This window comes from Mastigoproctus giganteus, chromosome 3, assembly GCF_048544385.1.
Source record: "Mastigoproctus giganteus isolate SK-2022 chromosome 3, ASM4854438v1, whole genome shotgun sequence".
Classification (NCBI taxonomy): domain Eukaryota; kingdom Metazoa; phylum Arthropoda; class Arachnida; order Uropygi; family Thelyphonidae; genus Mastigoproctus; species Mastigoproctus giganteus.
The window spans coordinates 243,344,038-243,361,047 of NC_143577.1; the positions used below are offsets into that span (position 1 = coordinate 243,344,038).

The window sequence follows — 17,010 nt, forward strand, 5'->3', positions numbered from 1 at the left end:
TATTTTTTTTTTTTTTTGCAAGAAATAAGACAAGGCTGAGTTTTTGAAGTTAAGTTTTCTTAAATGCTGACCTTTGGGTAATTCACCCCATTGGAAAATTACCTGGAGGTACCATTTAACGAATTGATAGTGGATATTTGAGAAGTTGAGGCAGTGTGTAGGACAAAGTTTCCTAAATTGAAAGGGGAAGCGGTAATGTGCTGTCATCAGCAATACTGGATAGGATTTCCAGTTAGTGGAAGAGTTATTAATTAGTCTTTATGGCGCCTCCGTAGCCAGGTGGGAAGGAGCAGCAGTGTGTAGCACACACTTCTTGATTAGACCGGGGTTCGAGCCCGTCACCACCAAATACGGAGGATGCGGACAGGTCAGGGAATGACCACCGCATATCCCGGAGCAATATGGCCTTAGTTGCTAATGCTCCTAAAAATCCAAATAACAAACAACAACGACAACAATTAGTCTTTATAAAATATACAAAAGGAAAAGTTGGGAGACCGAGCCACCCCTTGCAGTGAGTGGTTAGAAAACTGGATACCCGGCTACAGAAAAGAATTCAGAAATCTAGAATTCAAGCTTGTTTAGAAGACCTTTATGCCAAAAAATTAAAAATGTTAGGATTATCTGCTTGTTTTGTCCAAAGATGAGTAACGTGAAAAATCAACAATGGATTGAAAGTGCTTGAATCCATATTGGTGATCAATTGAAAGGTTTTGAGATAGTTTAAGGTGACGAGTGATGAATTTCTGCATACTTTGGAATGAGTAGAGATAAGTATAATTGGAAGGGAGAGATTTGTCACCATTTTTAGCAACTGGCTGCATATGACCAAATTTCCAAGCAGAGTTCAGTGTGGATTGCAGAACAAAAGATTTCATCTCTACAAAAATAATTTCACTGACATCTGAGCAAACATTGAGGTGATAAAACAGTAATCCAGGGAAATGAAATCATGCAGATCATCACATTTCACAATCCTGTAATGCCAAAAACACGAGGCTGTGTGTGAGAGCAAGCATCACCAAATTGTGATCTGAAATGCCTAGAGGACTGGTAACATTAACTACTTGGAAGAGTTGGTGAGAGAAAAACAAAGGTGTTGGGTGTATGGTTAGGACAGTCTTATATTCTAATAGGTATATGAAGAAAGTTGTGGGGTCATGAGTAATCGAAAAATGCTTGGCATCTCAATCAGGTTGATTCCTGCAACTAGAAAACTTGAGTTGTAAACATTAAAATCACCAGAGAAAACTACTTCACTGTTAGGAAAGTTAGACTGGAGAAAGTCATTTCAAAGAAAATGAAACCAGAGTGATTATTGGAGTTAGGAGAGTGCTAAAAGGCTACAGATAAATGTGGCAGTGAGGTTTTATACCATAGGAGATCAAAATGCAGAGATTTCCAATTAGGAAGTATCTGACAAGAAATGTTAGAATGAAAATATGCATAGGTATCACCTTTGAAGCAAATAGGGCAACTGAGATGAGCAGTGCAACTGGAAATTAAGTGGGACTTGACAGGTTGGTGATGGAACTTGGCCCAAGTGAACTTACTTCTGACATGAGAGTTTTTAGGAGGTTTGATATTTTTTCAGATAAGTTCTATTAGTTGGTCTATTTGTGCATTCAGTGGATAAAATAAGAGGGGGAAACATGTATGAATTGATGAAATTTTTTGATATAGTATACACACAGCAAGATATACACTGCTCTTGCTCCTGTTGCACTAGCATGACTGGGGAGTTCAATTAGTGCATACCCACTACTTGGACTCTTCAGTCATGCCAGTGCAGTAGAGGCAAGGCCTCTACTGTGCTGGCATGACTGAAGTTATGAAGTAGTGAAGTTATACACTTAGCTACAACTTTCCACTCAGTTTTGGTCTGGTATGTTATCTAGTGGCAAGTCTGCAAATTCCATTTTAGTTGTACCCTTTTTCAGCTAGTACAGACTTGCACACAAAGTACAAGTCACTACTGGGATGCTGTTATTATGTGATTTATAAAAATGTCAGCACTTTCATTTACATTCTCCTGTTTTGCTTACAACCTTTATTATTACATCAGCATCTGAGATTATTAATTTCATTTTCAGATTTATTGTAGACTTTTATTTGATTGCAAAAATTCGATCAAGAAGGGGAAAGTGGCAGGATCAAATCTCAAGTTCTTTAAATTGTTTTATTCTAAACTTAATTTAAAACTTAAAATATATTATTTCTTATTACATCCATGATACCATCAAGGTGAATATGTTAAAAAGAACCCAATTTTAAATTTTTACATGCCTTTATCTAAACATTTTCATAGTGTTTCAGAAGTGCCATACCTAAAGGTTACAATGCTGAGTGTAATGCTACTCCTATTCCAAAAACTATTTCACAATGCAATATTGTGAAATAGTTTTTGGATGGGGTGAAGCATGATCCTTGAGGTAAAAGTCAAGTCCGGCCATATCAAGCTGGCAGTAGCAGGTTCCAAAATATTGTATAGTAGCTTACGTGTAACCAGTTTGAGTCAGCTAAAATAGATAAGGTCTCCACATAGTTGGCATTTGAGGGGTTTTAACATTTGAATGGAATTCTGCCCTTAACACAATGGTGCTTTCATCTAATACAGTGGTTCCCAAACTCAGATCTACGGACCCCTTAAATGGAAAAAAAAAAAAGTTTGCAGACCCCCTATCGTGGATCCGTGTGTGCATGACCCCCTATCATGGATCCGTGTGTGCATGAACACTGGGTTTTCTGAAAAGAAATGCAAAGTTTTATGTTTAAAACAACCTGACTTTATTCTTATTTTTACATAAATATATAGTAACTTTAATCATCAATTTGCTATACATATAACAAATAATTTGACCAGTTCTATTAAAACTGGTGAGAAAAGTCACTTGCCAGTAGCTGAATATAAAGATTGATTTAGTTTTTCAATGTTTAATATAAAATATAGATGGTAATAGAGTACTGATTAGATGGTAGTAGAGTAATTGCACTTGCACAGTGGAAAAACATTTCGTAATTAAAAACGTGGTTGCAGTAGCTGTTACATCAGGTTGCAAAGGATTAAATTTGGATTTTTATATTAATATATGAAAATTAATAGCAAGTTATCTGCTGTACTGATTTGTGATTGTATGATTTTTTTTTTTTTTAATAATTTATATAGTGTTTTTCTTATTAAATGCTTTCGAAACTAATCTTAGATACAGTGGATTCCAGTTATTTGGGCCACCGGTTAATCGGGGCAGCATTTATTTGTGGCAAATCTTAAAAACAGAAACCAATGCGAGAAAATAGCCTAAATTGGAACATCATGCCGTTTAATCGGGGCAGGAGACCGCAGCACTGGAGATTACCCTGCGGTTGTCTCTGACGGTACCACATGGTTCGCTCGAAATTCTGGAGGTCACAACCATAAATCAATAAAAACAATTTGCAGTCACCTGTTTATTGGGCTTTTCTGTTAGTGAAATCTATCATAAACGGATAGTAAACTCGATCTTATTGAATTTGCGATTATACCGACAGCTGGAATTCTGTGGGTTATTATGGTGAAATGTGTTTACACTTCCATGAAATCTTCAATCATATAAAAAAATTAATTTTAAGATCTCTTCATTCCTATTTTTAAAGCTTTGTAACTCATTACTCTGTTCTCACTTGCGCATATCGTGTTACTTGCAATTTGTGTGTGCCATGTTCTTTGTTATTGATTGCTTATCTTTTTACTGTTTTAAATTTTAACCCCCACCCACAGATATCAGTGAACAGAAATGTCAACTAGTTCGTATGTACATATTAATTCTGATTTTCATGTATCATTTAATTTTTTAATTGGCAACATAATAAAGGGTAAATTTGTGCTTAATATATCTTTGCTTAGCCTGTGGATGATATTCCTACTATTTTCTATAATTAGAATCTCTGTTTAATGGAATTAAAATTCAATTCACATCACAATGACTGGCACTTACTACACATCGTATAGTGAACGGTACTTTACTATGGTCACAATGACTGGCACTTACTACACATTGTATAGTGAATGGTACTTTACTATGGTGAATTGATTGTACACTGAGCCAATTGTTGTAGAGGGGGGGGGTACATTGTATTTTTAGCTATTTGCATGAAACTTTGGATAATTTGGGCAGCCGCTTAATCGGGCCAAAATGCACTAGTCCCAATGTGTCCCAAATAACCAGAATGGACTGTATTTATTTTTGTAGTAGGAATTTTGCCATTCTGAATGCCTTATATATACAGTTGGACCTCTATATAATGAAATTGATTGTTCCCTTGAAAAAATTCATTATAAAGAAATATGACCTTAGAACAATGAAATACTGTAAATCAGAAATGTAGTAAAAGATGGAAAGAAGTGGGAATGAATAAATATTTCTAATATTTTAAAACAATTTATTAATACGTACATATTAAGAAATGACTGTTTACATGATGCCCCCAATTTATTAGTACACTTAAGAATTATGTTGTAAAATATTTGATTATTTTTTTTTTGTTGTACACTGGATTCTATTGTGCTCCGTTCATAAAAACGTTCGTATCTGTTTAAACTTTAAACACTCAGATATATTTTCTGTTACATTTTCTTTCCACTGAAGGCCTAGATGCAAAATGTCAAATGCTGCCAACATTTGTTTTGGAGGGTTTAGTATTGCCCTCATTTTCATCCAACTCATCGTCAATATTGTCACTAGTTCTTTAAATGCGCTCTAAAATGTTGGCATCACTTGGATATTCAGCTACTATGACATCATTATCAACTAAAAATTTGTCAAGAACAATTTCTTCACTGATCAAACCTTGCTTGGAGCTCTTCTTAAGATTGCTGTGTCTCCTAGTAGTTCATTCCACTCATCTCTGTTAATTAGCATTTTATCAAAACCTGCTGTTGCAAAACAATTCGTGGGAAGGAGCAGCAGTGCGTAGCACACGCTTTTTGATTAGACCGGGGTTCAAGCCCGTCACCACCAAATACAGAGGATACGGAAAGGTCAGGGAATGACCACCGTATATCCTGGAACAACATGGCCTTAGTTGCTAATGCTCCTAAAAAACAAACAGCAAAACAATTCTTGATCTTTGTTTCATTCTCATCTTGACTCCACACTTTTCCCAACTCTGATATGCGCATCCAAAAATCTATAACAGAATAATTTATTTTTTATTTATTTATTTTATTTTATTTTATTTTATTTTTTTATTTTTTTCAGAATAATTTCAAAATATATTTTTTTTCAGTATGCACCTTTTGGTAGTATATTTTCAAATTCTTGATAATGCCTTGGTTCATTGGCTTCAGTTAGTATTGTTGTTTCTTCTTTAAAGATTCAATTATTCAGAAGGAAGAAAACAAGCTTCACACTTGTTTGTAGGTTTCAAAATTACCGAGTGAAGGTGGGCAGGGCAGTTAACTATTAACGCAATTTTTCTGTTTTCTTTCGTTATCTTTCTATCGAAATTTAAAATCGGTTGCTCGAAAATTTCACTAGTCATTCAAGGTTTTTTGTTGTAGTTGTAGTCCAACTCTAAGGACTTACTCCTTTGAAACATCGGGGTTATTTGCTTTTGCCTGTTACTAAAAGCTTCAGTTTTTCATTACCAGCCATATTTGCAACCAAGAGTATAATTCTCTCCTTGCTATTTTTACCGCCTAAACATTTGTCACCTTTAAAAATCAGTGTCTTGTTCAGCAAACATTTTAAAAAGTAGACGTTTCATCAGCGTTGAATGTCTTTGGACTCGTAGTCCTCCATAATTTAAAAAAAAAAAAAAAAAAAACTGTTTCTTCCCAATGGTATAGTCTTCAATTGCAACTCCGATTTGATCAGAAATAACTTTTTCGAGTAAGCCCTGGTGCTCTTTAAATTTGACCAGCCAACCAGAACTTGCTTGGAATGTATTGTACTCCAGAAAAGATGCATACTCCATAGCCTTTTCTTTTATTAATAGCACTGATATCGGCATGTTTGGGTCTTGAATCAACTTCATCCACTTAAAAACTGCTTCCAACTGGGTCCCATTTTTTCAAACAGTTTGAGAATTGAAGCAGGGTTTTTCAGAATGGTTGACACTACTGGCAGGGACATCAAATTTTAAAACAATTTCTTGTTTTTTAATGACTCGATCTACACTATTAAGACCTTCCACTTTCACACTACACTCGAGAATTTCCTCTTAGACACTCTAAGGTTACATGCATGGCAGTTAAAACAGCTGAAATTAGGGACCACTTGTAGTTACCATGTAAACAGAGACAGATGAAAGTGTGGATGACTCATTTCTTTAAAACAGATGAATTTCTAAGATAAAGGAAAATCACTCTCTCCTGATTCTCTGATAGGATGCTTGCGGTTGACCAGAGCCAGTACCCGTGTCGGGAATATACCTTAATCTTTGCCAGTGCCTGCGGACAGCTGACCAACGGAACTTCTCGGCATAGTAGTATATAAGTTGTGTGGGTTTTACTTCTTTTTAGCCATTGCTGATCCACTGCTGGGCAAGGCCTCTCCCAAACTTCCATCTTTTTCTATCCCGTGCCGTGGTTGGCCAGTTTCCTCCTGCAGGGTTTTACAGTCACCATTAAATTGTAAAATGTTTTAGCTCTTAATTCGTGGAACTAAGGTAATCAATTACATTACAATTTTGACATTTTTGGACTATTCTTTTAATTCTAGCAGAAATTGCAGCATACTTGTTTCTTTGATTGCCTGAATTACCGGCAATTAGTTGAATTTCGAAATTGTGCAGCCCTTGTTGTTTCTTTAAAGAATCAATGAATCGGTAAATATTTGGAAATAAAGTAACACAAGTTTCCTGAAATCCCGTGTGCCACCCCTCCATGCTGTTGTTGGTACATTGCTGATCATTCAGTGTTTGTGTGTAAACATTCCACAATTCGATGGCAAAAATGGGTAATTGCCAAGCTCTCCATTGTCTTCTTCCAATATAGTAGTTTGCAATCACCATAGCTTCAATGGGGACGTCATCAGCATGAACTAAATCTTAAAATGCTTGAATAACGTTAGCAGGAGGAATAAATGCCAATGCCAGAATCATTCGGATCCACTGAGCAAATTCATGGTCTGGTTCGTATCGGGCTTTTAAACCTTCGTTCTGTACCTTTCGTCAAACGCTTTGGGAAAGATGAAAAAAACAACCGGCATTTACAATACCAGGAAATTCTTGTTGGAGGGCTTGTATGGCACTTTGTTCGAAATCTGTAATAAGTCACAGGGGTTGGAGACCCCGTTGTAGATTTTTAACTTCTTGAAGCAACTTGTCGTATGTGGCACAAGTTTTGTTTGGCAGAAGCACGTAGACCACTGGAATAACTGCATTGAATTGAACCACGTGGATTGTATAAAGCTGCTGGTAATGCAGGTACTGTGCTAAAAGTTCCATCAGAAAACCACTCTGGCTACGTGCCAATAACCGAAGATTGTTACTAGTGGAAAAAAGCATGCGACCCGGAAGTTCGTCCTGAGAATTGTACATCCAAAACTGTTGTACATTGCCATCGATGATAATTTTGTGGAATTACTAGGTCCTGGAGATTGCTCGGTAAAGCAGGAGTACCATTGTTGCATCGAACATGACGAATGGTTCGTTTAAGTGAATCCTTTTTAGGAAGCAATGCCGTGACGTTGGCATGAGCCTCTGCAATTACTGATGCAACAATTTGCTGTGGTTGTTGCATGTTGCCGTATTTGACCAATCAATTGCAATGCTTCTGACCTTGCAGCTTGAGCTGCACGGTTATGTTTAGTTACTTCCATATAAAAGGTGACATGTTGTGGTTTATCACAACCCTGCTGCTATCAGACAGAATCATTGTTCTTACAGCGGATCGAGATATAATCTCAAGAAAAATCACTCCAGGAGTTCCCCAAGGCGGAGTCCTCTCTGGAGCATTATTTACTTGCCGTCATTATTCTGTTTGTGCAACAGAGAGAAGACATCTGCTATGCTGACGATATTAAGCTACACGCCCAGATAAACCCGGGCGAACATATCTCAAAAATTAATGAAAAGATCAATCGAAAGCTACACGACTTAGAATCCTATCTCCATCAATTTGGACTACTTATTAATCCTGCAAAATCAGCCCAAATTGTCTTTTCTTTGAAGTACCAACCCATTAAAGACCAAGCTTCTCTGGATGGTATTCTCTCTCCGGTGGTAAATATACATACGGACTTGGGAATCGTTTTCGATTGCAAACTGACCCTCAAGCCCCACATTGAAAAGCTCATGACAAAATTCTGCAAAATGCGGTGGAACACCAAACAACTACTTCATGTCAAGTATCTGGATGTGATGCGGCGTTACGTATACACCTCTGTATACTCCATTGTGTTATACGTCTCAGAAATAGGGGTATCTGCAACCCCCACGAATATCAAGCTTGTGTACTCCTCCGAATACTGGCTCCTTCGTTGGATCACACATAAACATCATCGTCAACCCCAGCAAAGAACAACTACGATGGCAACCGCACTGAACTTTGCTCGACTGCCAAACCTTATAATGGAAAGGTGCCTCACACTAACTGCCAAAATGACGACTGGAATAATATTGGAGCCAAACATATGGGAACTCTGCAGCTAGAGAATCCCTCAACCCGGACTGAGGTCAACTCCAACGCTTATAGCCAACCATAATAGACTAGCCCTTAGCGACCGCTTTCTCCCCAAGCAATCAAGGGTGATCTCTACGAATTTGTCAAGGATCGCAAATACCGGAGAAGAGATCCTTGATGACCTAAACTCAACCAGGCAAACTGCACGGTGATGTCGCAGTATAATAATTTTAAAAAAGGATGTCTGTATAATATTGTATATAATGTACAAAATACTGTATAATATCTTTATGAATATATTGTGAATAATTTAACTGAAACTTATATTGTTGGCCCTGTGGGGATGAACCCAAACTTTGATGTGGGCCCTGTCCTTAAGGCCTTTGTCCACCAGCAATGTGAAGCCCCTGGCATTCCTGCAGTGAAGGATACATTGTATACATCCTTTTGTACACAATAAAGATTATATTTATATTATGACTTTCACAACTGGGCCTTCCAAACACACCCTTTGTAAGTGGAAAGTTTTTCACAAACCCAGATTCCATGTTGTTCATCTACATTTCTCTTTGAAAACATGTAAATGTGGTTGTCATCATCTAACAATTTTCTTTTGCCTCTAATTGAAGGAACACTTTTTGCCATTGTACACACAGGATTAATCAATCAAGGTGCAAAAATAATATGCAGTTATTGCACTGCCTGAGATGCTCAGCTTGTTTGCGTGCTGTCCACTGCACCAGGAACTGTGAGGAGAGCTAGATGTGGGAACTTTTATTGTTTGAATTTAGACAAATCAGAACAAGATTCACTTGTTACTGAAAAGACTCCTATAAGATTATTCACTGTTCCTCTTTCACCCCCCCCCATGTCCGTCACTAACCACGTGACTTGCCCTCGTGGTGGAGTGTGTATTCTTTCCATTGTGAAAGGATTAACAGTTCCAGTTAATCATTTCACAATGGAAAGAGAACCCTGAAGACATACAAAAGGGGAGAAATTAGTTTAAAAGCTATGCAACAATTCGTACATGAATGTAAGTTTGAAAATTTGTTCGGAAACGTCAGTTATTGGAAGTTCAGTTCGAATAATTGAGAGAATTTAACATTGAATCTCCAGTAAAGGGGCTTGGACTTCAATAAAAATTCAAGTCATCAAGAGTTCACTGTATTTAAATTTTTGTAACCTACTCATTATCTACTGGGGGCAAAATGTGAGGGGCCACTTTTCTGTAAAGCAAACAAACCACAGTCTCTTCGGATCAGTCTGGTTGTGATGATCTTGATTTTGGTGGTGGTACTTCATTTTGTCATGTTTGCTTCTAGGAAGTTTGTCACTTGGATTGACTGACTGTAAACCTTCAGTGTCTATTAGCCAGCTATGGGGCATGGAGTCAAATGCTTTGTGGTAATCAATATAGGTCTTCTAGGCTTGTTCTATAATTGTGGCATCAATGGATATTGCTCCTTGCATCCTTTCTACTGTTTGGCCATTATGTTCTGTCTCTCTGAGTGGTCTGGTCTTCTTGGTTGTGCAGGAAACAGGAGATCAGCCTGAATTTTCCCAGGTTTCTTTTATCTTGGTCTTTAGCCTTCAGATATGTTATTCCTTGAGTAAGAAACTGATTGTCTCTGGGTGCCTTGTCATTCGAGTGAATTGCTCTGCCATGTGAGCAGCAAGTGAGCTTCTTGTACTGGTAGTTATGGACATTTATATATTCCTGGGGTTTGCCAGTTATGGACTTCCTGATCAACTGTTGTACTTCTTCCTCCAGAATCTCTCATCTCTTGTACATATGAGGGGTTTCCGAAAAGTAAGGTAAGACAATTTTTCTCTTGTTGTTTAATAATACAAAGTTGAAATTATACATCAAGAAATAACCGAACATGCACTACTTCTCCACAAAGTCTCCAGTTTCATTGATGCACTTGTCCCAACAATGGATCTGTTTATTAATACCAGTACTGAAGAAGTCTGTGCCCACGTGCAGTAATCAACATCGCACCGCCTGATGAACCTCCTCATCGTTGGCGAAATGCTTTCCTGGAAGGTGTTTTTTCAGGGGGCCAAACAAATGGAAGTCTGAAGGTGCCAATTCTGGGCTGTAGGGGGATGTGACAGGGTTTCCCAATGATTACGGCGCAGTGACTCATGAGTGGTGTGGGGTTGCGTTGTCGTGCAACAAAATCACGCTGCTTGTCAGGAGTCCTGGTCGTTAGCATCCAATGTTGACTTTCAGTTTTTCCAACGTTGCACGGTAAAGTGGTGCGTTGATTGTTCCTTCCTTTGGCAAGAAATCCACCAAAGCTGTGGCCATGACTGAAGGCCTGTCCGTCTGGTGTCAATTTTCTATGTCAACATGGCCCACTTTAAATTCATTGCACCAAAAACACACCTCCTTCTTTGTCATCACCTTTTCGTCATACGCAACAACCAGTTCATGGTGAATGTCATTTGAAGACGCTTTTGCTTGCAAAAAGCGAATAACTTTATGAACGCCTGTTTTGGACCACACTCGCACGGTAGCCGTCATTTTGCAACTGGAATCTGCTGTGAGGTGACAGTACCCCAACACTACACTGGCAGTCTTTTTGAACGTTAGCGGGTCTATCTTTCCAACGCGTTTCATCTCATTCCCTTTTACCATTATTAAGGGGGGGAATGTGTTACCTTACTTTATGGAAACCCCTCCCTCATTAGGTTTTCTTCAATTCTAATTCTATCCAAGGGGAGTCGACTGTTGTCTTGCCTCACTACCCCATATATGGCCCAGAACTTATCGGTCACCTTCTGCTTGAGTGGTCCGTTTCTGTCTCATCCAATTTCCCTGTAGCAGGCTCTTTGGCTTACATTTTCCTCCAGTAGCTCTCTTTGTATTGGCATAGTCTCTTGCTGAGTGTGAGGAGATTCTGCTTCTCTGTATCTAAATATTCTCTGATTTTTGGTCTCGTGCTTGCTGTGTTTTTCCCAAGCTGGTGGTTTCTTGATTTTTTTGTTTCTTCTGCTGTTGATCTCATTTCTCTTCCATTAATCCTAATGGCTGCTATGGCAACACAGCATACAGCTGCATGTGTAGCCTCCAGTGTTGCACCATTGTTGTTGTTGAGGTAATGTGGTATTATTTTCCATTTGAGTTGGTGTGCGACTCTCCACATGATTCTATTGAGTCTGCCTCAGTATCATATGGCTCTTTTTTGATGTCCATTCCCTCATTCTGTTAGGACCTTCTTCCATTTGTCTTTTATTCTGGATATAATGGCCTCATCTCTTTCCACTTCAGCTGCCCTGGGTTGTATTTCTTCTTGTTCTTCCTCCTCTAGTTCCATGTTGTCCATATTCTTTGTAGTAGTTCGCTCACATCCTGCTTTATTTTTTCCAAGCTTGCAGGAGCTATCAGGTTCTTCATGTTGATAGTCCTCTGGTTCGCTCTTTGGTGACCTGAATATCTGGAAACCATTATATGACTTGGTATGTAGCCGTGGCTTGTATATTGTCATACTGTTCTCTACCTTGGTTATTTCGTAATATGTTTGCATGAAGAATGTATTCATTTTGATGCTTCATTTCATGCATTGCCATTTTCTTCCTTCCTTCCAATTGGTTAGGCTGGATGGTCTTCTTATGGTAGCCATACGGGGGACAGCACCACTGTCTTCCCTAGGAGATTGTCTCTGATATTTTTTCAAACTGATCCCTCTGCCTAAGACCTGAGCATGAGTGACTTTATCCTGTGCCATACTCAATGCAGTATGATTATTTCTCTTCGATATCATCTATGTAGGTGGACCTATTTGGCTTTCACTTACGTCCAGTGTATATGTTAGTTCTTGGGAGCAACACAGGGTGACACCACTATCTGCCTCGGCTGTCACTTTTACCTTGTGGGCGGGGATAGGTCTGCTGAAACAGGTTTCACAATGGTTTTTTATATATATATATTATTGTAATTGATTATTATTACTTTTCACAATTAACATTTTGCCACTTCTGGGATTCCGGCAGTGACCTCTGTCTGGTTTTGGAGTCCAGCACCTTAACCTCTAGCCAACTGATGGGCTTTTGATCACTGTTTTCTTTCTTTGGAATCATGATGAATGAATCCTTTAGAAACTACAAATTTGCTATATTTTTTTATTTATTTATTTTTTTTTTTTTAGTAATTCTTTGAGAACCAATCATCCTAATAAAACTACATAAAATTTGGCAGCAATTGGACAGCCTCTTCCATGGGAGGTGCATCCCACTTATATTAGAAACCTCTGATCTAAAGGGTTTTTTTTTATATAATGCATTTCTTATCATGCAGAGCGGTGATTCTCAAACTTCCGGCTGTACCCAATTCAGAATTGGAATATGACATTTAACACTTTTTAGTACCTAAGGAAATTAATATTGACTAATACGATGTTTGGTCTTTCTTCTTAAATTTGAAAGTTTGTTACCTATGTGTGATATTATTAATGCAAATCTTATATAACCGAAAGGACAGTTGTACTTTCTACCTGTCAAGTAGTAAATAGATTGGATAATTGAACATTACAAAGTTGTATTAAATTAAAATACTGTTTACATTGTATAAAAAATTTATAATTTCAAAACTTTTATAACAAGGTTGGAGAACATTATTTACATTTAATTAAAAGTGACCAGAGGTACTGAAGTCTCTCCTAGAATGTATATCAATCATACAATTTCTTGAATTAAAATAAATGTCAGTAGTTACAGAATCTGGGAAGGTGTGTTTTAATTGATCAGTTTATCTTTTTAATTTATAGATATGGAAGTTACGGAAGTTATGCAACAGCTGCTGATTCTACATATAGTCAGAGTGGATACGGACAATCCAATGTAGGCTATTCAGTAAGTTTTTAGCTATAAAATTAGAGAATAAGTGCTAAAATTATCAACAGAAAGCATATATCTGATTTCAATCAAATTCAAAATCTTTTTCTAGCTTTGCATAGCTAACACCTTTAGACATTTTTACATTGCTGTGAGAACAGCAAAATGTGTATAAAAGTGTTAATTGCGTATTCCATGCCCTGAAGTTAAAACTGCTTGTTTTGGGGTGGGGGTGAAGTTTGGATTATCCTAAAATTGTGTTAACATTAGTATCAGTATTGTCAAAATGATGTAAGGAGGGAAAGCATATATATATATATATTAATAACCTTAATGTACAGTGGGGATTCGATATATATATATATATATATATTTTTTTTTTTTTCTCTCCTTTTGTGCCTCCTATCGAAAAATTATACAGTATATCTTTAACATCTTTGCTGCTTCTGACATGTACAAGCATCAAATGCTGTTGCAGCACTCATTTAATGTCATACAAGGTTATTAAATGTGTGCTGTAATAGTTAAAGGCATGGAAATTAACAACTGCTTGATTCTTTTAGCACACTGATAGAATTCTTGGCTATTTGCAGCATATCTTGGTTTTTGTTTTGTATTTTTCTTGTGCTGAAGTTAATTTATGTACATAGAATAAGCTTTCGATAAAATTTCAGACTACTTTTCAACCATTATTTACAAGTTTTAAAAATATTATTACTCAGCATTCAAAAAATTATAGCACATTGAATGCACTCTGTCCAATACAGAAGCAACATAATAATTCAATTTTGTATAGGTAGGCTTTTATTCACATTATAAATTTGTTGCACTGCATATAAAATAATAGTATAATTTCTATTCAAGATGAGTTGAAACATTCGTTCATTTTTATACAAAATTATGAGCAAACGTCACACTTTTCATTGCCTTAAAATTAATTATCTAGTCGCAGATAATTAATCTTAGGAGCCCCTTCAAAACTGTATTAAATATGGATATATAAACCTTTGGAGGGGATCTTTAAGATGTGGTACATGAGTAAAGTGCAATTTTAAACAAATGTAACAAGTAAATGTTGCCTTGTTAATATATCTTGAATAGAGATCGCATTAAAAAAATTAGACCCACTAAAACTACATGCTTATTTCACATCCTTGAATTTTTGATGAAATTAAATTTTTGATAAATAAAACAAAATAATTTCTGGCATTTCTTTAGTTTTAAGACAATGCATTATTATACTTTGTGACAGCATTGTGAGTGAACATTAGCTTCTGTGGGAGAGGTGGAGTTTGGTTATCACTACACAAGACAGTATGGTTAGAAGAGCTTTTGTATGTGCTGAGACGATTTGGAATAAACAATACCACTTTTATAAATATTTGATGGAGTAAAACCCTGTATATACCAAATCATTATTAGTAAAAATTATAGAAATGGTTGATGCGTAACAAACTTCTGCACATTTTTTAACTTGGCAACTTGTTCTTCAAATCTCAGTGTTCTTAGTTTCACTAAAGGGGCTAGATTATCACATCAAGTGAAGCAAATTGTCAATAATCCCACCGACTCTTCGTATATGGTGCAATTTTTAATCTTGACATTAAAAAATACAGTGCATGTTTATTAAAAATACATGCTTATTATATCCACTATGCATAAGTAATTAAATTTATATTTCCCACAGTAAATATTTCCATTTGAAAAATTCAATCAAACAGATCTGAACAGTCTACCCTTTGCTGCAGAAATAGTCTGTTATTGTATTTGGAACTAGATAAATAGGATGCTTCCATAGACTCGCTGTTGGCTCGTGATGCTGTTGCAAAGTATAGTGTAAATCAGTTTTTGCTATTCAAAAGCTGCATATAGTAATAATGTGGCAATTTTCATATTTATGATGCCTTACTGAGTATGTTAAATATATTTAAAATAAAACTGTTTATTGATTATGCTTTTGTAGTGATCAAACCTGAATTAAATATTTTTTGGAGCATAGATTTTCGTTTGCAAAAGTAAAATATATATAGTAGGAACAAAAGGTTCCAGGACTGAATTGTTACTAAACATAATATTTTATAGATTAAATTTTTCAAAATAATGAATTTTATTATTTACATTTTCATTATTACAGTTTTCCATTGGTTATGTTAGTTATTTCAAAAAGCTTTGAAATCTGTTTTGAAAAATTCTATTGTGGTTTTGGGGTGGGGTGGATCATATAGTATATTTGTCAAATAAGGAGAATATTGTAAGACAGTCTTTAGAAAGGGAATCTAGAATTGTCAAGTGTTATGCATGGGCATGGAATAATTTCCAATTTATCCATGCCTAGAGGTCAGGTCTGCTGTGGCTGCCTGATGTAAATTAATAATAATTTATACTAAGGTAATTGTGATTCTTGTCCATCTGATCAGTTAAACTTGAAAGTCAATAATCCCACCGACTCTTCGTACATGGTGCAATTTTTAATCTTGACATTAAAAAAATAGTGCATGTGTGTATACAGGCTTATTACATCCACTATGCATAAGTAATTGAATTTATATTTCCATTTGAAAAATTCGATCGAACAGAAGTTATATAACCTAGGACAAACTCTGCTTACTTTTTGGCGGAGGGGTTGTAGAAATTCTGGATTACATTTTATATATATCTAACAGATTCAGTCCTGGAATGTTTTGATACTGCCTTGTGTAACTAAGTAGGGCAAAAAAAAAAAAAAAACAGGTGGCTAATTGTCCCTTGCTTACTTAGTTCTTGCCCATTGCTAATACTATGAAAGAGGTCCACTGAGGTGACCTTGAGCTACCTGTTTTTCTCTCTGCTGAAGCTCACACTGAAACCACAACTTTGCTTATTAGCAAAGGAGGCTTGAAGTGGTGAAACCCATGTTTAGTCTCTAGAGCAAAGTTTCCGGCATCCCCCTCCCCCCCATACTTCTCCTTCAACCCGTGCACAGTACTAAGTACTATAGGTTTTGATACTTTTCGTGTTTGGGGTTTTCATAAAAAAAGCTTATTGTTTTTTGCCCCAACCAGTAATACCTTAAGCATCTTACAAATAATGTCAATTATGGTAGATTATTTCAATTGAATTGCATAGGTCTGGGATGGGTAAAATTTCAAGAGGAAGACTGTTTTACCAAAGCAGAAAATGGTTAGATCCAGTGGCAAGAGCTCATCTCTGTTTAGAGGTCTGTATTTCAGAGGAACCTTGAAGTGCAGCAAAACCTGTATTAAGAGTGGATTGATGTGGTAATACTTCAATAGAAATCTTAAAACAAATTCTCACATGGTATGACAGTCTTTTATTTCATTTATTTACTAAAATCAAATATAAAAGGAAATTGAAGTGGCACTCATCTTCTCACAGCTCCCTGCCAAGGAGGCGTGCACATTGAAGAAAGGGTGTTGCATGCACAATTAATGAAATCATACATGGAACCTATAAGCAGGGCTGTAGTGGAGGGTATAGGCCATATAATCTCTGGATTTTATTTCGATGAATAATAAATACTTTTTGGTTTTTGAAAAAACATTAAAATATTTACTGAGAATTAA

At 36.5% G+C, this 17,010-nt stretch overlaps 1 protein-coding gene across 4 annotated transcripts in view; it reads left to right on the forward strand.

Annotated features, from left to right (window-relative positions):
* The window catches only part of LOC150088979 (uncharacterized), a 129,743-nt gene that overhangs the window by 29,237 nt on the left and 83,496 nt on the right, over nucleotides 1–17,010 (forward strand). For 3 of the 4 annotated variants that reach the window (XM_090369740.1, XM_090369742.1, XM_090369743.1), the window contains exon 3: nucleotides 13,381–13,465. In XM_090369740.1, the coding sequence (XP_090225866.1) occupies nucleotides 13,381–13,465 (85 nt within the window). The remainder of the gene's footprint in view (nucleotides 1–13,380; nucleotides 13,466–17,010) is intronic. The other variant, XM_090369741.1, reaches the window with a different exon arrangement.